The sequence below is a fragment of the Hyperolius riggenbachi genome, chromosome 7, assembly GCF_040937935.1.
Source record: "Hyperolius riggenbachi isolate aHypRig1 chromosome 7, aHypRig1.pri, whole genome shotgun sequence".
NCBI classification, from domain to species: Eukaryota; Metazoa; Chordata; class Amphibia; order Anura; family Hyperoliidae; genus Hyperolius; species Hyperolius riggenbachi.
The window spans coordinates 80,238,675-80,265,001 of NC_090652.1; the positions used below are offsets into that span (position 1 = coordinate 80,238,675).

The 26,327-nt window shown below is 45.6% G+C and overlaps 1 protein-coding gene and 1 long non-coding RNA gene across 5 annotated transcripts in view; one reads left to right on the forward strand and one right to left on the reverse strand.

Annotated features, from left to right (window-relative positions):
• LMF1 (lipase maturation factor 1) overlaps window positions 1-26,327 on the forward strand; it is a 716,474-nt gene that overhangs the window by 561,639 nt on the left and 128,508 nt on the right. For 3 of the 4 annotated variants that reach the window (XM_068244158.1, XM_068244160.1, XM_068244159.1), the window contains exons 11-12: window positions 514-741; window positions 15,481-15,609. In XM_068244158.1, the coding sequence (XP_068100259.1) occupies window positions 514-688 (175 nt within the window). In that variant the 3' untranslated portion in view covers window positions 689-741; window positions 15,481-15,609. Of the gene's footprint in view, window positions 1-513; window positions 1,907-2,677; window positions 9,219-15,480; window positions 15,610-26,327 lie in introns of those variants that run through there. The other variant, XM_068244157.1, reaches the window with a different exon arrangement.
• Window positions 15,465-22,974, reverse strand: LOC137524384 (uncharacterized). Its single transcript, XR_011022665.1, has 3 exons — window positions 22,896-22,974; window positions 16,447-16,518; window positions 15,465-15,572 (listed from the first exon to the last, which is right to left on the reverse strand). It is a non-coding gene; the product is annotated as an uncharacterized lncRNA (long non-coding RNA).

Consider the following 26,327-nt stretch of genomic DNA (forward strand, 5'->3'; position numbering starts at 1 on the left):
ATGCCAGTCAACATCATTATTTTATGAATTTGCTTTCTTTAGTTTTACTTGATTTTTTTTCTTTTCCAGAAACAAATGATATTTCTATCAAATGGTGCTTAAAGCGGACCTGAACTCAGAACTGTTTCTATGCCCTAAAATATAAGCAACAGCGTAATACCCTTTAAATAAAAACATTTTTGTTACAACTGATAAAATTCTGCAATAAATCTGCAGTGTATCTACTTCCTGCCTTCATGGAAGCAGACATAGGGTTAACATCCAGTGTTTGCCAATTACCTCTCTGCCGTGGCAGCCAGCTGACACAGCTGAGGGATCAAATTACAGTTGTGATCAGTCATAGATGAGGGGGAATTAGACAGGCTAAACTCTCTAAAAAAGTACAGGGTGCATTTTTATCTGCTTTCCTCCTGTCCTGTGCAAGAGTTCAGGTCCACTTTAAACCATTTGCAATAACATACTAGAAGACTCCTTTAACCTGTCTGACAAGTTTTCCTCTTACCCCCCCTGCAGGTGGATCCGAGGAGAGCATTACCGGTACAAGTTCACTCGTATATGGGGCACCCACGCCTCTGAGGGCAAGTGGTGGATTAGGAAGAGGATCGCTCAGTACTTCCCACCACTAAATTTAGCAGGCCTTGAGAAGTACTTCCAGTCCCGATCCTGGCCTCTGAAATCTCCATCGTGACAGCAGCCTATGTTACACATAGAGAGTGTTCTTCACAAATACACATTTGTGAGGTGATACAAATATATAACATTTCATACTTTTTATAGAGCTGTTAAAGACACTGCTTAGCCCACTCTGAGAGTGGTGATTTTAATCTGTATGCTACAATTAGCTGTACTACTGTTATATGTAAAGGGTACCTGAAGTGACATGATGAGATAATCATGTGTCTGTACAGTCCCATTCCTTTATAAATCTAGCTTGTTCCTTATTTCTTCTGTAATGGTTAAAGGGAACCCGTGGTGAGAGGGATAATGGAGGATGCTATCTTTATTTCCTTTTAAATAATACCAGTTGCCTGGCAGTCCTCCTCCTCCTGTGTCTCTAATACTTTTAGTCATAGACCCTAAACAAGCATGCTGCAGATCTCCGCTGACTCCAATTTGACTGGATTAGCCATATGCTTGTTCCAGGGTTTTGACACTAATTATACCAGAAGATCAACAAGGCTGCCAGGCAACTAGCATTGTTTACAAGAAAATAAATATGACAGCCTCCATATCCCTCTCACCTCAGGTTCCCTTTAAGAATCTAGTGTAGTAAACAGCCCTTGTTCTGCAGTCAGACTGTTCCTTTAGGCCACGTTCACAGCGGTGCTTTGCGATTAGTGTTTCCAATAGTGATGTCGCAAACATGACATTTTCAGTTCGCAAATTCAAGTTTGCCGTAAAAGTTTGCAAACCGCCATAGACTTCAATGGGCAAGCGAATTTTAAAACCTATTGGGACTGTTACTGGCAACAAAAGTGATTGAACGGTTGTTTCAAGGGGACCGTGGCATGCCGGAGGGGGGTCTATGGCAAAAGTCCCACCAGAAATGACATAGTTGACGCAGAGCCGGATTTTAATCTCTAAAGGGCAGAAATCACATTACATTCCTACATTTGTGGAATTAAGTGCTTTAACGCATCCATTATGCGTACATGGCAATGAGGTAGTGTAAGGTTTAGACTCGGTTCACACTAACAGATGAAACACAGCATTTAACGCACCGCCAACAACGGCAAAGAGCTTTAGTGATAACATCAGGTGAGCAAATTATTCTTTTTGCTAGTTGACACCTCCAGGCCATAAATGTTAGTCCTCTCGGCAGCAAATCTTTGTGTAGTGGCTGCCTTGCTTGTATGCACATTCACGGGGGTGCAGGCAATTGTGGTTTTCCAGCCCCTATGGTCGGGTTGAGGTAGTTAAATGACAGTTAAGTGACCAAAAAAAACACTGATTCTGCACTGAGGCCTTATACAGGGAGCAGTAGTGGATACTAGATGCCAGTAGTGGTGGTGAAGGATTATTGGGTTATGGTCAGTGCACTACTAGGACCAGCAGACCTGTCTCCAACAGCTAATGTGCACTGGACACACGAAACTACAATATAGCAATAGCATGAAAAAGAAAAACAGCCCATTGAAGGGTGAACTACTGTAGCAATAAGCACTGACTGCACCTGTCTGCAACAGCTTAAAGTGCACTGTGTGGACACACTGAACATCAATATCAAAAGATCAAAACACAGCCTTTAGAAGTGCTCTTGGGTTATGTAGATGGTGAATTGGTACTGTAGCAGCAAGAAACTCCACTGGGGACACAGAAAACAGGCCTAACTAACACCTTCCCTATCTGCAGCACAGCTCTGTCCCTAGTCTCCTTCACAGCAGCCACAGTCAGAGTGTAAGATGGCTACTGTGCTGGCTTTCTGATAGGGGGGGGGGGTCCAGGTGGGAGGCATAGCTGATTGGCTGCCATGTGTCTGCTCACTCTGGGGCGAGGGGTCCATGTATGACTCCATTATAATGTATATGGGTGAATCGAACACGCCATATGTTCACGAATAGATGCAAACACGCGTTGTTCGCTGTGATCTATTTGTCAGGCGAACAGTTTGAGCCATCTCTAGTTGTCAACCTTCGAAAAAAAATTAACGAACAAAGCTCCAAAGATTTACTGACAGTACGTTTTTAAATTTAAGATGTCACACACGCACCCCACATGCAATACACCAGCAAACACGTGGGGCGCAAATGAGGATGAAGAGTGCAGAGACAGCAGCGGACACTGGATAGATAAAATATTAATGCACTGTCACTGGGGAGGGTATATACAAACATGTGAGGGGGCGTGACCGGGGGTTTCTGTCACGTTTGTCATGTGTGATTATTGTACAGTGTTACTACTGCACACCTGATCGAGCACGTCGGGCCAAGATTTTCCAGCATGTCCAACCAATTTTGTCCTGAAATTGGTCGAAATGTCAATCGTGCTCTTGGTGGAACCGATTTTCATCACATTCCATAATAATTATTGAATCTTATGGTCGATTGGCTGCCAAGTCTACAAATGTATAGCCACCTTTAGCCCAGATTTGTTAACTTTTTTTATTGACAGTCAGTAAATTAACTGATGTTTGGCAACACTGAAGCATATTTTTCATTGACTGTATGCTTCACTGTATCCGACGCAACACACAGATAACGTGCGGCCCCACTGTCCCAATTCATTGTGTTGCTTGATAGTGGTAAGCCTGTACCCCTTGTAACCTCTGATTTTCCCATAACCCATAACACTTAAGACAAACCAATAAAACTCGGACCACCTGGCGTTGGATTGATAAGGCAATAGCAGCCTGTCTTTATTTTAACCAAAATACAACATTTTTTTAAATCAAAATTAGTGCAACATAATTATCACCAGAGAGCTGAGGTAAGGGATCTGGAGGTATACCCAACACAGATGATACCCGGAATTCTGCCCACCAAAAGCTCACTTTTCTGAAGAAGAAGTCAATGATCGATTTGCCCCCAATGCAAATCCCCCATCGAAAAACCACCAACCTCCGGAGCCCTTACACATCCACCACTAGCAGGCGTGACACCTTATGCCATCGAGGCCCACAACCTCTCTGAATGCCATCTTCGAGTGCCAACGTCCACAAATCTGTGCCTATATCGTTCAGCTGCACTCCATCCCTACTCAGGAACAAATGCACCTCATCCTCCAACTCCAAATGCCTAACTGCCACACCCCCATTCCTAACCACAAACTTGGCCACCTCCCTATTGAGCTTCACCCTGGCCTTGTTCATTTTTTACACTGACCTGGCCCGTTTCCAAGAGCTTCTAGCTATGATATCTGACCATACAAAGACCATAGAGGGGAATTCTCTCCTGAGCCTTAGGAAATCATATTTGATATCTTTTATAACGACCCAGGTCGATCTGACTGCCAGGTCGTTACCTCCAACATGCAAAACTAACACATTAGGAGGTTTGTCCCATCTTGCATATTTATGAACTTCTGGAAGCACCTTGGGCCATAACATGCCAGGGAATCCCAGCCACCTGATATGCACCTGTCTGTGAAAAACGAGCTGCCGCTCGTCTCGCTCCCCTTGACATATAAGAGGGCCCAACTATCCAGACCAGAGTGGGGGCATCTGCAACAAACAAGGAAGAAGCTAACAATATCTCCCCTAAAACCAAACCTAAAGTTGTTGTTTTTTTTGTTTTTTGTTTTTTTTATTTAAGATGGGTTCTAACATACGTTTTGAATCGCATGGAATCCCACCAGCCTATCCTCTTGATGACGTCCTCACCCAAGCCCCAACGCGACGCCTCTGTCGCCGCACCTATGCGGAAAGAGTGGGGGGCATACTCAGTGGGTGGGAGACCTAAATGATTCAGGCACCTGCGAAAAATAGCTGAAAATTGGAATCGAGTCAAAGGGGTGCCATCAGCACGCACCAACAAAACTGAGGATCCTGGAAACCTGATGTCCAAAAGATCCGCCAAGTTCTTAAGTCCCTTTTGTTAGTAACCTCAGCAGACTTACCTCTCTTCTTGAAACACTAGGAGGCAGGGTGGGATCCTCCACATGAGGAACACTCATTGTGAGGAAACGCGGAAAAGCCGCCGCAAGGGCTCAACATGGTGGCACATGGGCAGAGCGGTGGATTCCGCATTGGAGGTGGCGGATTGTACGCAGGGCAAAGCAGCTGACATTGCGGCCGGACGCGGGGAGACCGCCACTCGCTTAGAGAGCGGGGCGGCGGTCACCGCGCCTGAATCAATCGTTACATTACAAGACATGTCTGATGTGGCTGGGACTGCTAGTCCACATAGGTTCAGAAGGACGCGCGCGCGCGCTGAGAGGCAGAGCTTATATGACAGCCAGAAAAGGGTCAGCTGACTAGACGGGTCAGCTGACATTTTTACCACCTGCCATTGGTCCAGCACTTAGAGGAGGCGCTGGAGAGCGCTTTACCATATATACTGGGTGCTGGTCATTCTCTGGTTGTCTGCCGTTGCGATCACTACGTGGTAGCACTCAGACCTTGTCTGTATCTGTGTTCTAGCATAGTTTCCAAAGGTGTTGACATCAAGGAGTTCACACCTTAGCATTAGGAACATTGAATTGTATTATTTGTTATGACCTTCGGCCTGCCTGACTATTCCTCTGAACTCTGATCTTGTAATTTCTGATATCCTGTTGCCAAACTCTGCTCGTTCCTGAACTCTGTATTTGCCTCCTGATTCTGTACTGTGCTATTCTGATACTCCGTTGCCAAACCCTGTTTGTTCATTGGATTCCGTATCTGCCTCCTGAATCTGTACCTTATCTGTCTGTGTGTTAACGACCTGGCTTGCCGACCTCGAGAACTGACCTTACTGTTTGAGGCAGTTCCCAGACCTGTTAGTGACACCCTCCATCTCCGTTGTCACTCACGCTCTGTCCTTCCCACCTTCAGCCTAGCTCCTCCCCCCTGGAGAGTCTAGGCCATAGGAAGGAACATACTTCTGGAGAAGTACTCAAAGTATACTGTTGCACCTAACACTCACTTGTTTCTCTGGTGTCCAGAGGTTAGTAGATATATCTGATTATCAGTGATACTGCAGATCACCAATAATCGGGTATATTCTGTATTCCTTGTGAGACTGCAGTTCACCGGTAATCAGATCCTCTGTGTTACACCGATCGTTACACTCATGTTTAAACATGCAGGACTGCCCGAATTTGCACGTACCGTCGTTGTACTGCCAACACTGCCCCTTAACTCTATTGGAAGACTGTCCTGACAATGATGATCCACTGGTCTGCCCGAGAAAGGACGGCGATCCTTTCGCCGGGATCATGAGGCTCATCCATAAATTGATGTCCTTATGATCCCATCTCAACCCGGGGCGTACGGATTTTCTCTGCCTAAATTGCTCATCGTATCTGAGCCATGCATTACCCCCGTACAAACGATAAGCCTCCCCAATGGAGTTCATGTAACCGAAAAGGGCTGAGCAATGCTCAGGCTGTTTTTCCCTGATTACACTCGCCAAAATAGCAAACGCTTGCCACCAATTTTGGAACGTGCGCGGGATCAAATGATTGCTGCGCCTCTCCTCCTCCTCTCTTTGATTCATCGGGCTTCCCTCTATCCAAATTGAATTTTTCTAGCTGCGGCAAAGAAAAAATCTCTACAAATTCGCCTTTCCAAATATGCTCCTAAACTTCAGGTTTTAGGTGAAAACCAAGGAGCCCCTCAAAGTACGTGTACATCTCAGCCTTGGCAGCGTCTGCCAAGCGAATAATCTCCGTCTCTCCCTTTTTTGAAGACTCGCCTGTCTTTTCCCCAGTCTGCACAGCTACTTCCAACCTGACAACTGTTGCAGGTGGACTCAAGGGGAGGGGGGACTGAGTAAGCGTTACTGGATCGTCCTCTGCTGCAGAGCCCTCCTCTAATGGAGAGGGAAGTGTAGGTCCCATGATGCTGGCTATGTTTCCCCTCGAGTTGTGGCTCGTCTCTCCTGAACGCTGGGCACTGTTGCTCCTGTTGCCCACGTTGCTACATCGAGCTGCCGCCGCGGCCCCTCCCTTCTTCTGCCTCCTGGCCGAACTCCCGCCGTCATCCTGCACTGCCTGGGCCGCCGCCGTGGTCTGGGAGTGGGCGGTGCCCGTATGTCTGGAACCACTGCTGCTTGACCCCGCTCTGTTTTCCCGAGCGGGAGGCCTGCTGTGAAGCAGCCGTTGGTGTCTAAGATGCTGCTGGCGTCTTCCTCTTGCTGCTGGTCGCCGATTTCTCTCCTTGCTCGAGATTCCTCCTGGCAGATCCCCCAGCAGTAGCATTGCTGCGCTTGGCTGGGGGCGCCCGAGGGTCCCTGACGGGGCTCCCATTGAATCTCCTGGCGGGTGTGTGCTCGGGGCTGAGCCACTCCGGCGGCTTTGATCTGTGGGCACGGGTACCCGCTGCGGGCTCGGTCCAGGATCCATTGCTGCCATCTGACCCTGAACCCATTCCCATCCCCGTGCGGCTGCCTCAGCTCGGACCCTATCCAGAAAGGCCTCTAAGCCGACCATGGTGTGGAGGGAAGCAAGAGGTGTGTAGCTTTCCTCCGTGCTTCTCCAACTGACACTCCACCCCCCTTCTTCCTCCCTAATATCGTACCCAATCGCCTACCACTTCCCTAACTAACACCTACCCCTTCCTGTCTAACCTTAAACAAAAACAAACAAACACAGAACATTTATATCGCGCTTTTCTCCTGGCGGACTCAAAGCGCCAGAGCAGCAGCCACTAGGACGCGCTCTATAGGCAGTAGCAGTGTTAGGGAGACTTGCCAAAGGTCTCCTACTGAAATAGGTGCTGGCTTACTGAACAAGCAGAGCCGAGATTCGAACCCAGGTCTCCTGTGTCAGAGGCTGAGCCCTTAACCATTACACTATCCAGCCACCACACCAAAACCTTAACCCTGTAGGTTCCAGGACAGGCTACACTATCATGTGTGGCCTTCCTGACTTTGCTGCTCTGCGCCTCCAGGCCCTTTCTTTCTTGCTGCTACAGGGAACCCATCGCAATGGCCACTGTGATCTTAGCCAAATAATATTTTCACACTCTATGCATTGCAGTGCATATCCTGAAAATAGGTTCACACCGCAGCGTACATATAAAGTCGGATCACACCTTACTGCTAAGATGCGATCCATACAGTCCATAGACTTTATGCTTGCACTGCATGCATTGGGTGGTATTGCACAGCATGTTGTGAGTTATTCCACTGAAAATCAACGCACCGCTACGTAAGTGTGCCAGTGTGGAAGCGCCATTGGAACAGAACAGAACAAACACATGTTGTGTGAAAATAACCTAAAGGTGACCACATACAATACAATTTTTAAATATCTGTTCAATTCAAGAATAGCAATCCATTTTTCTGACTGATTGTAACAATTCAAAAATCTGACCAATGTACCACATGCCTGTGTTCAATTGTTCCCTAATCATGAAAAAAGTAATTAAAGGCTCTGAAAAAAAATGATTGGAACTGTACATCAAGTAATTGACAATCCATCACACACCATACAATTCTTGATAAAGTTAGTCTCAAATTGTCCAATCTCCAAAAATTGGGGGGGAAAAAACAGGAAATTCGATCAGATTTATCGATCGAAAACAAAGAAAAGATCTTGATTTTTTTGGGACAACCGATCGAAATTATCGAATTGGTAAAAAATTGGATCTTTTAATTATATGGTGTGTGTGGCCACCTTTACTCTTAGTGACTAATTACTGACTGTAAAACTCTAGCATGGGAGAGAAACACTTCTAAGTTCAGGTAAAAGATAGTTTAAGACTGAAGCTGTGAAACATAAAAAACGGTTTTCATTCAGCTGAGACAATACAAACTTTAAACTTAGATTTTTAGCTTTTCAACACAAACCATAACTATAGGATCCCAGTAAAGTCCTAATTCAGATTAGATCGATAGATACAGTGGGTTATCTCATCATTTTATTTCCTCTTCAGGTATGCTTTAATGCTGGGAATACAACATACGTTTTTCCGCTCGATAGATGGGTTCAATAGATAATTTCCGACATGTCCGATATTTTTTCAGATTGTTTTTTTGGTCGATTTCTCATTGAAGTGAATGGAAAAAGATAAGAAAAATGAGCGGAAGATAAGAGAATCGAGTGGAAAAAAATAGGATTGGATGGAAAGTTGAGCGGAAAAACGTATCGTGTGTACCCAGCATAAGTTTACATTATATGTTACAGATAGCCACTTTGTTCTCTGAGCCACTATCCAATCTGTGAATTGATATATAATATAATGTACATTACATCCCTCAGACAAACTGATAAGACTCCACTGAACCTGACCCAGTTAGTGCTATGAAATAGTGATTAATGCAGTCCAATATCTGAGTAAGGAGAGATTAGTTGGTCATGTTTGATAATCCTGTCCATTTGCCATATTTCTTTCCCAAAATAAGCAGCATGGAGAACACCCAGTGTGTGTTTGCAGATCAGAGACATGAGTGTAGGCAGGGGCGTAGCAATAGCCATAGCAACCATAGCAACTGCTATGAGGCCCTGTAGATGAGAGCTCATACCTGGATGGATCTTTACAAGCTCCATATACTGCCTGATGAAGCGGGATGTTGCCAGTGAAACGTGTTGCTATTACTTTGGAGTCTATTTGAATAAAGATATTTTTCAATGAATAACTGATTGTGTCTACTTGGGGGTGGTAAGTTCACCACTACCTCACTTTTTAAACAGTTTTTAACTATTTTATCGCTTCGGTTTTGAACAATTGTTTACCCTGAGTGTCCACTCTTGGTGGGGGGGGGTTACCCCCTGTTCTACATCTATGGTGAGCGACATTTTGAATCCGAGTGGGGTCGAGTCTAATCTCCCCACCTGCCTGCCAAGTGGTTACCAGAGCTATCTCACCTTTGTGAGAATATTCTTGTATATTTACTCTTTTGAACAATTGGTTTGACATATTGCACTATTGAGGATCTCAATCTGCTTTGTTTTCCATATACAGTGGTGTGGAAAACTATTTGCCCCCGTCCTGATTTCTTATTCTTTTGCGTGTTTGTCACACTTAAATGTTTCTGCTCATCAAAAACCGTTAACTATTAGTCAAAGATAACATAATTGAACACAGAATGCAGTTTTAAATGATGGTTTTTATTATTGAGTGAGAAAAAAACTTTCAAATCTACATGGCCCTGTGTGAAAAAGTGATTGCCCCCCTTGTTAAAAAATAACTTAACTGTGGTTTATCACACCTGAGTTCAATTTCTGTAGTCACCCCCAGGTCTGATTACTGCCACACCTGTTTCAATCAAGAAATCAGGAGCTATCTGACACAGAGAAGTAGACCAAAAGCACCTCAAAAGCTAGACATCATGCCAAGATCCAAAGAAATTCAGGAACAAATGAGAACAAAGGTACTGTAATTGAGATCTATCAGTCTGGTAAAGGTTATAAAGCCATTTCTAAAGCTTTGGGACTCCAGAGAGCCACAGTGAGAGCCCATTATCCACAAATGGCAAAAACATGGAACAGTGATGAACCTTCCCAGGAGTGGCCGGCCGACCAAAATTACCCCAAGAGCGCAGAGAAAACTCATCCGAGAGGCCACAAAAGACCCCAGGACAACATCTAAAGAACTGCAGGCCTCACTTGCCTCAATTAAGGACAGTGTTCACGACTCCACCATAAGAAAGAGACTGGGCAAAAATGGCCTGCATGGCAGATATCCAAGGCGCAAACCACTTTTAAGCAAAAAGAACATTAAGGCTCGTCTCAATTTTGCTAAAAAAAATCTCAATCATTGCCAAGACTTTTGGGAAAGTACCTTGTCGACCGACGAGACAAAAGTTGAACTTTTTGGAAGGTGCATGTCCCGTTACATCTGGCGTAGAAGTAACACAGCATTTCAGCAAAAGAACATCATACCAACAGTAAAATATGGTGGTGGTAGTGTGATGGCCTGGGGTTTGTTTTGCTGCTTCAGGACCTGGAAGGCTTGCTGTGATAGATGGAACCATGAATTCTACTGTCTACCAAAAAATCCTGAAGGAGAATGTCCGGCCATCTGTTCGTCAACTCAAGCTGAAGCGATCTTGGGTGCTGCAGCAGGACAATGACCAAAAACACACCAGCAAATCCACCTCTGAATGGCTGAAGAAAAACAAAATGAAGACTTTGGAGTGGCCTAGTCAAAGTCCTGACCTGAATCCTATTGAGATGTTGTGGCATGACCTTAAAAAGGCGGTTCATGCTAGAAAACCCTCAAATAAATCTGAATTTAAACAATTCTGCAAAGATGAGTGGGACAAAATTCCTCCAGAGCGCTGTAAAAGACTCGTTGCAAGTTATCGCAAATGCTTGATTGCAGTTATTGCTGCTAAGGGTGGCCCAATCAGTTATTAGGTTCAGGGGGCAATTTCTTTTTCACACAGGGCCATGTAGGTTTTGAGGTTTTTTTTCTCACTAAATAATAAAAACCATCATTTAAAACTGCATTTTGTGTTCAATTGTGTTATCTTTGACTAATAGTTAACAGTTTTTGATGAGCAGAAACATTTAAGTGTGACAAACATGCAAAAGAATAAGAAATCAGGAAGGGGGCAAATAGTTTTTCACACTACTGTACTTTTTGCTTTAGGTTCCCTTTAAGGATAGCCATCCAATTGTCAATTTTAACAGCCAAATAGATGACTGGATTTAGTCCGCTGACAATTCGAAGCAGATGTACACTGGGATGTGAAAGTTTGGGCAACCTTGTTATTCGACATGATTTTCCTGTATAAATCGTTGGTTGTACGATAAAAAATGTCAGTTAAATATATCATATAGGAGACACACACAGTGATATCTGAGAAGTGAAATGAATTTTATTGGATTTATAGAAAGTGCACAATAATTGTTTAACCTCCCTGGCGTTCTATTAAGATCGCTAGGGAGGCTGCGGGAGGGTTTTTTTTTAATAAAAAAAAAACTATTTCATGCAGCCAACTGAAAGTTGGCTGCATGAAAGCCCACTAGAGGGCGCTCCGGATGCGTTCTTCTGATCGCCTCCGGCGACCAGGAGTAACACGGAAGGCCGCAATGAGCGGCCTTCCGTGTTTCGCTTACCTCGTCGCCATGGCGACAAGCGGAGTGACGTCATGGACGTCAGCCGCCTCCGATCCAGCCCTTAGCGCTGGCCGGAACTTTTTGTTCCGGCTACGCTGGGCTCAGGCGGCTGGGGGGACCCTCTTTCGCCGCTGCATGCTGCGGATCGCCGCGCTGCAGCGGCGATCAGGTAGCAGACGTGGCTGGCAAAGTGCCGGCTGCGTGTACTGCTTTTTATTTAAGCCAAATCAGCCCAGCAGGGCCTGAGCGGCAGGCTCCGGCGGTACTGGACGAGCTGAGCTCTTCCAGACCGCCCAGCAGGTTAAATAAAATTAGGCAGGTGCATAAATTTCATTTTCATAAATGTCATTTTATTGATTCTAAAACCTTTAGAACTAATTATTGGAACTCAAATTGTCCTGGTATGCTCAGTGACCCCTGACCTACATACACAGGTGAATCCAATTATGAGAAAGCGCATTTAAGGGGGTCAATTGTACGTTTTCCTCCTCTTTTAAATGTTCTCTGAAGACAAAGATTGTTCACCATCATGGTTTAGGGGTAGGGATACAGAAAGCTGTCTCAGAGATTTCAGCTGTCTGTTTCCACAGTTAGGAACATATTGAGGAAATGGAAGACCACAAGCTCAGTTCAAGTTAAGGTTCGAAGTGGCAGACCAAGAAAAATCTCGGATAAACAGAAGCGACAAATGGTGAGAACAGTCAGAGTCAACCCACAGACCAGCACCAAAGACCTACAACATCATCTTGCTGCAGATAGTCACTGTGAACAATGGTTCAACCATTCGGCGCACTTTACACAAGAAGATGCTGTATGCGAGAGTGATGCAGAAGAAGACTTTCACTTTCTCTCCTCCCACAGCACAAACAGAGCCACTTGAGGTATGCTAAAGCACATTTGGACAAGCCAGCTTCATTTTGGAATAAGGTGCTGTGGACTGATGAAACTAAAATTGATTTATTTGGGCATAACAAAGGTAGTTCTGCATGGAGGAAAAACAACACAGCATTCCAAGAAAAACACCTGCTACCTACAGTAAAATATGGTGGTGGTTCCATCATGCTGTGGGGTTGTGTTGCCAGTGCAGGGGCTGGGAATCTTGTCAAAGTTGAGGGACGCATGGAGTCCACTCAGTATCGGCAGATTCTGGAGACCAATGTCCAGCAATCAGTGACAAAGCTGAAGCTGCGCTGGGGCTAAATCTTTCAACAAGACAACGACCCTAAACACTGCTCAAAATCCGTGGATAAATGGTAAAGTGTTGCGCCAATCAAGTTAGCAGCTGTAGTCTGATCAAGGATTTCAAAACTTCCTCGCAATTAATATATCAAATAAAGATGTCAGACTGCGCTTGCGTTCTACAAACCTCAGTTGGTTATTTCATTTTTCATTAAAAATGAAATAACCAACTGCTCAAAATCCACTACTAAGGCATTCATGCAGAGGAATAAGTACAACGTTCTGGAATGGCCATCTCAGTCCCCAGACCTGAATATAATTGTAAATCTGTGGTGTGAGTTAAAGAGAGCCGTCCATGCTCAGACGCCATCAAACCTGACTGAACTAGAGATGTTTTGTAAAGAGGAAAGGTACAAAATACCTTCAACCAGAATCCAAACTCTCATTGGAACCTACAGGAACAGTGGCGTAGCTAAGGAGCTGTAGGCCCCGATGCAAGTTTTACAATGGGGCCCCCCAAGCACTCTATACATAGCAACTGATACCTCACACCAAAACCTGCCAATGGCAACTACAGTGTCAGAGGTGCAAGAAGGGGATGAGGAGCAGTTTTTTAATGATTACCACTATTCAAAGCATCTATAGAAGTGATTATTATGAGCACAGGACCAATAGAGAGCTAATACTGTGATTGAGGGAGGGCCCCGATGTGGTCACAACCTCTGCAACCCCTATTGCTGCGCCTCTGTACAGGAAGCATTTAGAGGCTGTAATTTCTGCAAAAGGAGGATATACTAAATATTGATTTCATTTCTTTTTTTGTGGTGCCCAAATGTATGCACCTGCCTAATTTTGTTTAACCCTCCTGGCGGTTAATTTTTTCTGCCAAATAGGCAAAAATCCATTTTTTTTTTTGTTTCATGTAAAGCTACCAGAGTGGTAGCTACATGAAACACCACTAGAGGGCGCATGTGTCCCTCTAGTGCGATCGTCGCCGGCATCAATAGCAAACAGGGGAACGCGTATATAACGCGTTCCCGTTTGGCTTCTCCTGTCGCCATGGCGACGATCAGAATGACGTCATGGACGTCAGCCGACGTCCTGACGTCAGACGCCTCCGATCCAGCCCATAGCGCTGCCTGGAACTCATTGGTCCGGGCGGCGCAGGGCTCTGGCGGGGGGGCCCTCTTCCGCCGCTGCGTGCGGGCGATCGCGATCAAGCTGTGCGCGCAGCTAGCAAAGTGCTAGCGCTGCCCCCCTCCCCCCCCCCCCCCCGATAATCCATGTTGAGAGCAGTGCAGGCTACCTTCACTTTTAGTGCAGATCACAGAGGGACAACTCGCTGGAAAACTAAGGAGAGTGGAGAGGAGAGTGCTAAGTCCTACCCGTGGAGGTATCAGAGCCACTCACAGGAAGTGATTTGTTCATCCTTTGCAGCAGAGAATGTACCAGGGCATACTGTGCCAAGTCTAGGACAATTTGTCATATAGTAACTTCTGATATCGTTAACCACTTTCCTGAACCCTTGGAGTTTACTATAACAATCTTTACTGTATTTTGACTACTGTTCCACTTTAAAAAAGAAAAAAAAAATATCTGTGGATGCTGCATGAAACCGCAGCCACACAACCACTAAATCACAAGCCTCTTAGCAGCCCTGACTATGATCTGAAATGACCCCAGAGAAGAGACTATACACATCTTTGAGTAAGTTTGTGTTTTGATCTGACACACGTGAGGGATTCAAATTTTTACCACCTGAAAACAGTCATTTTGTTACATATTCCGTCCAAGCTTCCTGGTTCACTTTTTTCTTCAGTATACCCCACTGTTCTTTTATCTTGGTATTCTCAGCCAATCAGCCGCAGAGTCTACTACAAGGCATAGACGTTCCAGGAGATAGTATTAGTTGGCAGGTGTTCCAGACAATACTCCATCCACGACATCAATATTATGGTGGCCATACATGGTACAATTTTTTCATACAATCTTACCATTTCTATGTAGTATAAGGGTAAATTAAGTGAATATACTGAAAGGATAATTTATGCAGTTCCCTTATATTATATAGAAATGGTAAGATTGTATGAAAAAATTGTACCATGTATGGCCACCTTTAGTCTGAGGGGAATCTGACAACATGACCTAATCATGCACACTTCTGCTTGGAGCAGTTGGGGTAGAGTCTGGCTTGCCCCCACAATTCCCAGTGCATTATGGGATATGGAAGCCGGCACAATCTGGTGCTTTCAGTATGCAGCAGCAGTTGTAGGGAACGAGTGGCCCGACGGTTTAGTGCGCCGAGCAGGAATTCCCTGCAACACGTCTCCCAGCTGTTATGTTCCGAGCGAACCATGAAATCCGACAGTCTCTCTGCTGGAATTCCGTCCACTTATTTAGCCATGAATGGGGGACTTATACACTTTGTGAGGGGTGCCGCCTTCACCACCCTCTCACAATGAAACAAGAAATCATGTTTTGTAATCTTGCCAAATGTTGATTTGTTTTCATATACAGTTCAATTTTGCACAATGAGAGCTATTGCATAATAAAATGTTTAATACAGATGACCGTTGTCTTTTCATTGTATGGTGTGTGCTTCTATATCTGCCCAACGTCTGATGTTACAACTGTGGCGTCCTTTTCCTCTCATAGCAGCAGACAGTGAGCTGGAGCAGACCTCAACACAGTATGATTGGGCTAGCAAGACGGCTGTAAAGTGTCAGATGTGTCTCCTATTCGTGGCACTGCGGAAGACAGGAGGCCGGTCAGGATTCCTTATTAGTAAGTGGTAGAAAAGTTCAGTTATAGGTATTAACAGATTGCTCTGTCACTTGTGGAAGGGAAACTGAGGCAAAACACAAGTACAGAGTTGTTAAAGCAGACCCGGACTCAGAACTTCCTTTCTGCTTTAAAAGATAAGCAACAGCATGGTAACCTTTTAAGAAAAAACATTTCTTTGTTACAGCTTACAGAACACCTGCAATAAATCTGCAGCGTTTCTACTTCATTGCATCATGGAAGCAGAGAAAGGCCTGGTTCACGCTTGCGTTTTGTGTGAAACCGGGCCGTACGTCCGGGTCTGGGTGGGTTCGGGTCCCGTACTGGGGCCGTACGGATCCCTCAGGATCCGGTCAGGTTGCGGACAAAAAAGTATCAGTTCGGCATCCGGAAAGTAACACTTCCGGATTGCCGATACTGTACTTTAAACAGGCGCGGCAGCACAGACAGGTATAGGGGGGGAGGGGACAGCGCACACAGTACAGGACAACAGCCCACAATACAATAATAAACATACCTGGGCTGTTGTCCTGTCAGCGCTGCCGTCCCCCCCCCATCTGTCCATGCCTGGACCCCCCATGTGGCAAAGGACGGGACCGCAGACCGGATCCGGATCTTGACAGACGGACGGGTGTGAATGGATACATTGAATAACAATGTATCCATTCACATCCGGGTCCGTTTGTACAGTATACGGTGCATTCCGGAACCGGACCTGGAACGCAAGTGTGAACCGGGCCAAAGGGTTAACATCATGTATTTACATATTAATTGTGTCTGCAGAGACAAATTTCTGTGCTGTTGCAGCTGAGAAATCAAATTACACTTGTGATTACTTACAGATGAGGGAGAATTAGACAGGCTCTTCTCTCTAAAAACACATCGTGTGCATTTCTCTGTTTTCCTTGTGACCTATGCAAGAGTTCAGATCCACATTTAAGAAAAAAAAAGCCATTAGCATGCGCACCATTTGCCAAGATAATGGCATTATAGATGCTGCAGCTGCATCAATTTGCATACAATTACCATATTTTCATCAACTCATATTTATTTGCATCTCTGACCATCTCTAATGAAATCCACAAGCTATTAGCAGTTTTATATTGATAAACACTTTTCTGAAATTGTTGCCTTATTTACTTACCATAAGTGCCATTTCACACAGTGGTGTTCCCCTCCCCATTTTCTGAGAGACTCAGACTCTCTGGTTTACTGTCTTTAAACCCAGTTGTGTTCCTGACTTGTTGCCAATTAATCCAATCAGTTTAAATTTTCTGCAGGGGTTTAATGTTTCACTTAACATGACTTTTGCAATCTTCCCACGTTTTTGAGCACTGTCCCACGTTTTTGCTGCCAACAAATTAAAAATTAGTAATGTATGTTTCTTGCTTTACATAACATCCCAATGTTTTGGAAAACACTTTTAACATTGAATTAACAAATTGTATTTCTCCTTTAATCTATAGTTGTACAATATATGTGGCTATGCACAGATAAGATCAGCCATGACACATTACTTAAAGAGTAACTGTCGGGCATAAAATCAAAAATCAATTCTTTATTTTTACCTGGTAAACAAGTAATAAGGATGCTAATCAGGCAATCCAAAAGTTAAAATCACTATTACTTTTCTTGTTGATAAATTATCATTCCCCAGTTTACATGACTCTTATTTGGTACACAGAAAATGTGGTACGCAAAAGAGAAATTGCAGGGCATGCTGGGTTGTCTTTTTTTGCTTCTATACTTCCCCTCAGACTTAGCTAATGCAGCCTGATTGGCTGAAGCCTCTTTCCCTCCTGTTTCCCCTCCCACACCTCTGTTCCTCTCTGATTGGCCAAAATTTCTCAGGCTGAAACAATGCACTTTCTATAGTGAAGGGCGGGCAAATCAGGCAGAGGAGACTAAGGGCAGATATTACATCACGACTGGCTTCAAAATAGCCACAGTAAATATGGAACCTGTCTAGAATAGGATTCTCTACTTTTCCTTTATAAAATTCACAGGAATCATAACATGGACAGTGCAATACATATGTTATGTACATAGAGCAAGTATTTACTTATATATTTGTTTCTTTTTCCTGAGATAGTATGGCTGACAGCTCCTCTTTAAAAGGATAACTGACCTGAGAGGGATATGGGGGCTGCCATGTTTATTTCCTTTTAAACAATACCAGTTGCCAGGCAGCCCTGCTGAACTTTCACACATCAGTAGTACCGTATGTGTATCAAGACATCTAAAACAAGCATGCAGCAAATCCAGTCAAACTTCAGTCAAATATCTGATCTGCATTATTGTTCAGGGTGTATGGATAAAAGAATCAGAGAAAGAGAATCAGCAGGGCTGCCAGGTCATTTACACTGTTTAAGAGGAAATAAATATGGGTTTGTACACTGCCACCTAGCACACAAATAACTATGCTGTGTTCCTTCTTTTCTTTCTCTGTCTGAAAGAGTTAAACATCAGGTATGTAAGTGGCAGTTTCTGTCCGGGTCAGGCCTGGGTCAGACTACAGTGTGACCCTCACTGATAAGAAATTATGACTATAAAACACTTTCCTAGAAGAAAATGGCTTCTGAGAGCAGGAAAGATATAAAAATGGTCAATAGTTTATAGATTTCAGCTCTGGCATACTTCAATGAATGTGTCATTGAGCAAAAACAATAAAACAGTAAAAACTTAAAAAGTGTATTTAAATATAAAATAAAACTGTGGAATATCTTAAGTCATTTTTAGGAGGAGGATAGATACAATTGTTTATTCCGTTAGTTTATTTTCACCTCGGGTTTCCTTTAAGCCTCATACACACGAGTCATGTGGCCTGGCGGAGTTTGGGACTTGGTCCATTGGGTGACATGAGAGACAGGACCACACTCACTCCACCGCACTGGCCTCTGGTTCACGACCAGTTCACCGGTGCCGGGCTCCAGCAGGTACAGCACTCCTGCAACACACTGGATAGGAATAAAGAAAGGTGAAGGCAAACTAATGGCTCAGCAATGCAACTGTATTAAGAGCAGCCAGAGGTGCACCTGTCTGCTTCGAATACAGTTGCATTGCTGAGCCATTAGTGTGCTGTCTCTGTTCTTTATTCCTATCCATTGGGTGATATCGCATGGCTGACACTGTACAGACCTATTAGCCACGTGTTCAGTTCCAGTGCAGGGGGTAGAAGGATCCACAAAGTGGTGTGCGAGTGATGTCATGTGGTGGGTGGGGTGAGTGGGGAGAGCAGTGCTCTTGGCTGGTGCTCCACCAAATCGATCTGCCAAGCTGCTTGCTCGTCAGATCGGTCGCAGGGACCGATGTACACATGCTAGATTTTCGCCAGAGTTATCACCGCCTCGGCTGAGTTTCATCTAGCATGTGCATACATGTGTAGCAAGTAGGTCCACAAAATAAAATTGCCATTCATGCTGTCTTAACAGCAGATGAAGTCTCAGAAATACAACAATATTCTTTTCTATGAGACCCGGCTGATATCCCATAGCCCCAAACTACTGGACGTAGTATCATTACATCCTGCAATTGCAGTCCATACATCTCTCCTATGCTGTTTGGACCTCTTTTAAGTATGAACATATTCTGTAGGGAACAGGTCAGAAGAATATCCTTCTAGATCTATGTAATATCTCCTAAGCATGTGTTTACATACTTCCTCCTGTGAATAAGGCTATGTGCCACTGCAGTACATGCTTGTGAGGAGAAAGGAACTACACAACACTGAAGGACGCTCCTAAATCAATGCTACGCTGAGGTCACATAAATGACATTTCTACCCCCTGAAAAAAGATAGTTTGACTTTTTTTTTTCCACAAATATATTTAAACTTATGGGGAAGGAAGCAGATACAAAGACTGTAGTGAAAATAACATAATGAATGCACATAGGGACATACTGCTTGCTTGACAGTTGGAAACAGCTGTTATTTCCCACAATGCAACGAGGTACACAGACAGCAAGCTGTCAGGACCATGGTCATGACATCACACTGTGGGAGGGGTTTCACCACAATATCATCCACACAGACCCCCCTGATGATCTATTGTAGAAAAGGTCAAGATTTCTCATGGGAAAAGGGGTATCAGCTACTGATTGGAATGAAGTTCAATCCTTGGTTAAAGTTCATCTTTAATTCTGGCAAGTCCTCCCGGTTGCTTTGTCCTGTTGTCCTGATCACAGACACAGTGTCCATGTGACAAACTGTTTAGTATGACACATTACTGCCGAACTTGAGAGAGAAAGTGATAGAGGATGTGCAAGTGTAGCACTTAAAGGGATACTGTAGGGGGGTCGGGGGAAAATGAGCTGAACTTACCCGGGGGTTCTAATGGTCCCCCTCAGACATCCTGTGTTGGCGCAGCCACTCCCCTATGCTCCGGCCCCGCCTCCGGTTCACTTCTGGAATTTCTGACTTTAAAGTCAGAAAACCACTGCGCCTGCGTTGCCGTGTCCTCGCTCCCGCTGATGTCACCAGGAGTGTACTGCGCAGACACAGACCATACTATGCGCTCTTGATGACATCAGCGGGATCGAGGACACGGCAATGCAGGCGCAGTGGTTTTCTGACTTTAAAGTCAGAAATTCCAGAAGTGAACCGGAGGTGGGGCCGGAGCATCGGAGAGTGGCTGCGCGGGCACAGGATGTCTGCGGGGGACCATTAGAAGCCCCGGGTAAGTTCAGCTCATTTTCCCCCGACCCCCCTACAGTATCCCTTTAAGCTTCAGATTAGGGGCTTGATTCACACGGTGGTGCTAACTGTTAGCACGCCTGTGAAAAGCCCCTTGAGATGTACGGATGGGTCGGCACCACCAAATAATAAATAAAGCTCTTTTATTGCAGCAGTAACAGACGCTGTTTCGGGCTGACAAGCCCTTTATCAAACTGCAGTTTGATAAAGGGCTTGTCAGCCCGAAACAGCGTCTGTTACTGCTGCAATAAAAGAGCTTTATTTATTATTTGGTGGTGCCGACCCATCCGTACATCTGATTGCTGTGGTCCCAAGAGACACTGGGACGGGGTCGTGGCACACCTCCTTTTGTCAAGGTGCTCCTCACTTCACTTGTTTTGTGAAAAGCCCCTTAGCACGCCTAAAAGAGCTTTCCGTGCGCTAATTCACGCACGAACCGCATCGCATGCAAAGTTATGCTCGCAAAACTTTACGCGCGTAAACCTCAATGCACACAGTAAACCTTTACACGCGCGTAAAGTTTTGCGCGCAATTTCTTAAAGCTTTGTGCATGCTAACTACTTAGCACCCTAGCACGCCCAGAGCCTTTAGGCGTGCTAACTAGGTTTGTGAATCGAGCCCTAGGTATTCATACTACCCAGTCCAAGTGCCCAACAGCCATACTAGAACGAATAAGACCATTTTGGCTTTGTGGACGTAATGCCTTTCATTTCCATCTCCGAAGTGTTCCTTTAAAACCAACAACAACTGACACGCTGTACCAGCAGCCATTTTGCGCACTTGTATATTTTTTATGTCTTCAGCGGAGAGGGTGAGGGGGAGTTGGTGCAGGGGGTCTCTGGGGTGCAATAAAGAACAAATGAGCATTTGGGGCTGTTTAAAGCAGGGGGTCGCGGTGCCAGAGCTCGCTGGAACCCGTCCAGAAATCCTTCAGACTTCTGTCACCTCATTAACTCCAAGGTCGCAAATCAATTCTTAATTATAAAAGTAAAAATGAGAGGTGAGCGGGAGAGCTTTGCTGAGTGTGGCGAGGGGGACGAGTGTGCCCTTCTGAACAGGCGACTCCCCAAAGGCTTCCTACACAGGCTGCTTTATTTACACAGCTTCTCTGCGTGGATGGCACCATCACACTGAATTATGTTACCGTATAAATCTGGCCAAACATCACCACATGCTTAAAGCACAACTCCAGCCGCAAGTCTAAATATGTCTTCCCATAGTTTAGCAAGCAGTTGTTACCCTTTACGACACATCATTGCATTCCAGCAGTTCTGGAGGTGTGTTTAGCTTCTAAGGGTAACAATGGTTAATTTGCATATATTCAGCAGTGTTGCTCTGGGAGACATTTCAAGCTCACTCCAACCTGAATTATCGCAAATTATTTCTGTTTTAAGAAAGCGAACTTTTGTTTTCCCCTAGGTTTATTTAAAGCTTCTATGGCTAGAAGTCTTGCATTAAACGTGGAGTGTTGTTGTGTTCAGTAATCTGGAACTAGGTTTATTTAGAGCAGGGGTCTCAAACTCGCGGCCCCCAGGCCATTTGCGGCCCTTGATACAATATTTTGTGGCCCTCGCCGGCAAAAGCTTCCTTATAGTTTGCTTCAGTGCTCCCAAGTAATCCGCCGCATCCCCGCCGCTAAACGAGGGCTGCAGAGCCCCTAAATTGCCCGGGGGGCAATCCGCCGGCATTTCCTGGAAGGGGCAGAGCTTTCAGCTTCAGCTCTGCCCCTCCTGACGTCAATCGCCGCATGGATCCCCGCCCCTCTCTGTGAAGGAAGAGTGAGAGGGGCGGGCAGAGGCAGCGATGCGCCGCGATTGTGAAATTCCTTATGCGGCCCAGCCTCATCCTGACTTTGCCTCCTGCGGCCCCCAGGTAAATTGAGTTTGAGACCCCTGATTTAGAGGCTTTGGTCACTCTCTTCATGAAGTAGTGGCTTTTTTCAGCCAGGCAGAAACAGGAACCAATGATCCACAACAGTCTAGATAATCTTATGCCTTCAAAAAGTGTAACAGTGCCATCTGCAGGCTAGAAGTATGAACACTACATATGGCATTAACCTCAGGTTCTGTTGTCGAGACAACTGCTGTTTTGGTTAGCAGCCACAAGGTTGCGCACTGGAGATGGTTAACAAAATGCTAGAAATTCCATCTTGATACCTGACTATTCAAAATCGATAGGAAGTTAATTTGATTAGTCTGCTCTCAAGTTCGCAAAGCAGTGCAGTAGTGATGTTATGCGGAAGCTGGATGACTGGGAAGAACAATTTGATCGGCTGAATTGATCCTCCAGGCAGATCACCAGCCGAGTCATGGCTGGGTCGGTATCTAGGGCTGTTGCTATACACTGTATGTTGCTGCACTATATTCTCTGCCAAATTTAATTTCAGTTGAAGCTATAAGCACTTGAGCCTCATATACATATGAGGTTTAATTGCTTATAGCTTCAACTGGAACATCTTCCATGAAGCAACTGTAATCACGTGCTTCAAAGTGGCAACAATTAGAGGGTGGCAAGAGGCGGCTCCCCTCCCCAAATGTCCCCCCCCCTTGCACTCCACATCTCTCCCGCCTTAGATGCACAGCCCCACTTTACTCACCTGCTCTCAGCGTTCCAGGGGTGGGCTTTCCATCCACCCGTCCAGTGTCCTGTACCCATGGCTACAGCAGTGCCTCATGTGACCTGTTACATGCTGCTGGGTCACATGAGGCACCGCTGTAGTCAGAGAGGAAGCAGGACTTCATGTGTGGCTGGTGATCCCATTGCTATCTGCAGATAGCAAGTGAGTGATGCAGCCCTGGTGCAGCACCTACCCGGCATCCTGGGGATCAGATCCTGACGGCCAGCAGGGAGGAGGTGCTGTCTTGGAGGAAGCAGAGGGAGCTTAGTGTAGTGCCAGTGCCTGCAATGCACAGCCTGATGTGTCTCTGCAGTCCGGCTTTGCACATCCACATTGGAGGGGTCCTAACAATTTATTGCTCCAGGTGGTAAAAAGTCTAGTACTGGCTTCAACTTAAAGGAAATGTCAGGCACCCGTCGTTTGCCACATGGGGGGTCCAGGCATGGACAAATAGGGGCCCCCACTCTCCCCATGCCTGTCTCTGCTGCTGCGCCTGTTTAAAGTACAGTATCGGCAATCCGGAAGTGTTACTTTCCGGATGCCGAACTGATACTTTTTTTTTTGCAACCTGACCGGATCCTGAGGGATGCGTACAGCCCGACGGACCCGGACGTACGGCCCGGTTTCACACAAAACGCTAGTGTGAACCGGGCCTTATAGCCCAAATCCAAGCATCTTTGTTTTCCTAGTCTCAAACCTGTTGTTTATCCAGTATCGGCTTCCTCCGAACCTTTTTTATTGTTTTCTAGTTGTTTTGTTAGGAAATGCCCAAATATTTATATCTAGACATAAAACCCTGAAGCCCTTTTTGAGGCCTTGTTTCCATATAGCGGCTTCCATGCATCACACTGCAACGCACACTTCAAGTATAAGCCAGCCTCAGGCTGTGTTCACACATAAAACATGTACAGTTCTGTTCCTTTGCATCAGTTTTCTATCAGCAGTCACTACCTGACAGGAACAGAACTGTGCACATTGTATATGTGAAAGGATAGAGATGTCACTTTACCAACAACGTTCAGGGTAGTTAAAGCCATGGTCTTCCCAGTAGTAACATGTGGCTGCGAAAGTTGCACTATAAATAAGGTCATGAGTGAAAAAACTGATGCTTTTGAACTGTGAGTGAGGAGAAAGCTACTGAGAGTTCCCTGGACTGCTGAAGATCCAACCAGTCAATACTTAAAGTAAGACCAGAGTGTTCACTAGAAAGGCTTAAACTACAATTAAAACTCAAATATTTTGGTCACATAATGAGAAGACCGGATTCTTTGGTGCTTGGAAAAATTTAGGGTAAAAGAAGAAGAGAACGACACAGGCTAAAATGGGATAGACAGCACATGTGAAGCTATGAACATGCCTATGCAACAGCTGAAAGAAGCAGTGATTGACAGAGACGTACATATGGCACGAAGACGAACCCGAACGACGAGGAGGAATGTAATTACTACCAATGTGAAAGTAGCCCAATATGGGGTGGAGTCTAATTTATTTACAGCCTGCCTGAATCTTTTATGCTGCAGGCATAAAGGTTCTTTCATGTGCCAATAAGTATACTGTGGACAGAGACATGGAACACGAGGCCCTACCCAAGTCCGGTTTTATGTTTTCTCCGCCCTAGGCCAACTTTCTTGTGGCTCCCCTTCTATGTGTAACAGTCACCTAATTATCAAATGCGGAGCCCCTCCTTCGATTTTTAACATACAAGTCAAGCAGTCCTCTTTTATGTATAGCTCCAATGGACAGCAGCTCCTTTCTTCTATGTGTTGTTCCCAATTTAAAGCCACCCTTTTTCATTTTTAGTCTCCTCTTTCATATGAAGCCACCCCACTTACACGCCTATCTGCCCCTTCACCCAGGTAGTGTCGCCAAGGAATGAAGCAGGAGAAGCGATGGCAATAGGTGAAGATTGGGAGCACAGTTTTCTAGGTTGAATTTGGCATGCATTCACAGAAATATAAGGAAAGGGAAATGTATCCCCTGTGCTCATGTTTCCTTGTAATCGCAGTACAGTGTGCATGGGGGTCCAGTGCGGCAGTGTAAGGGTGCAGCAGGCTACATGACAAGATGTTCTCACACACCCATAACTTCTGTGTAATCCTTATCCTGGGTCTGGCTGCTTCCTACACCTCCCCATCTGCTAGGATAGTGCAGCTTAACCCTCTCTCCCACATGGGGAGCAGCATCTGCACCAGAAGCCTCCTGTGGGTGAGGAGGAAGACCCAATGACCTGCTCAACCGCCCTGAGCAGCCCCTCAGCCTACAGGCTTCCCCCTGGAGTGCTTGCTGTGAGGTTCCTCCAGCTGGACCTGATCTCTCAGCACCGGCTTCCCAGCACTTATTACTCACACCAAGTGAGTCTCTAGGAAACCGTTCACATAAAACTTTATCAGACATAACATATTTCATAGCTTATAAATAGATCCTGTACTCTCCACCTGCAAACAGCAGTGGGCTGCTTTTATGATAGTTCAGCCTGATCATTCAGTAGATGCGAGTGACGTCACTGAGAATGAAGCCTATCCATGGAGAACAGTGACATCACAGACTGGTGACACCTTAGCTACCTATATTAGGGGTGGCTACCATGGGCGTAACTAGGAGGAAGCAGCCCCTGCGACTGCAGGGGGGCTCAGAGGTGTGGGGGGACCCCAACCAGAGCAGGAACATCCACCAGGCAACTTAGGCAGGTACATAGGGCCCAGTGGGTGTCAAGAAGCCTACCCACCACCTTATTCTTCCTCTCTCCACTTCAGCTTATCAATGGACCACAAAGGGGCCCAAATCTGCTACCTTACCTAGGGCCCCATAGCATCTTAATCCATCGCTGGCCCCAACTACTAACCTACCCTTTCTCTGAAACTCCAGATCAGGTGATTTGTGGCTACACTTGTTATGGGGGTGAAGATCCTGATGGCCACACTTGTATTATGACCCTTGTGAGATGGGCCCCCAAGGCTGTGAGGGTCACCAAGGGGAGGCAAAGGAGGGGTGTGAACATTGAGGGGCCCCATTAAAGTTTTACTGGGGGGGCCTATGATTTGTAGTTATGCCCCTGGTGGTTACCTATACTGGGGTGGTGCACCTTTGGCTACCTGAACTGGAGCAGGGCCAGATTTACCATAAGGCACTGTACAGTAGGCACATGCCTACAGGCGCCCGATGATGGAAAGACGACTCTCCCCCCTCCCCTGGTGCCTCCCTGCTTTCCTATGCAGAGTGTAAATGAGAGGTTGCTCACCCAACTCTCGGTATTCCACTGACCAGATCACCCTTCAGTTAGGGCCGCCTCTAGCTACTTAATTCTTGGGATAGCTCTAGCTACCTAATACTAAGGGGCACCTATAGCTACCTCTGACGGGCAGGGGAAGTAAGAGAGACATGACAGCTGGGCCAGCCAGCACACTAGTGGTG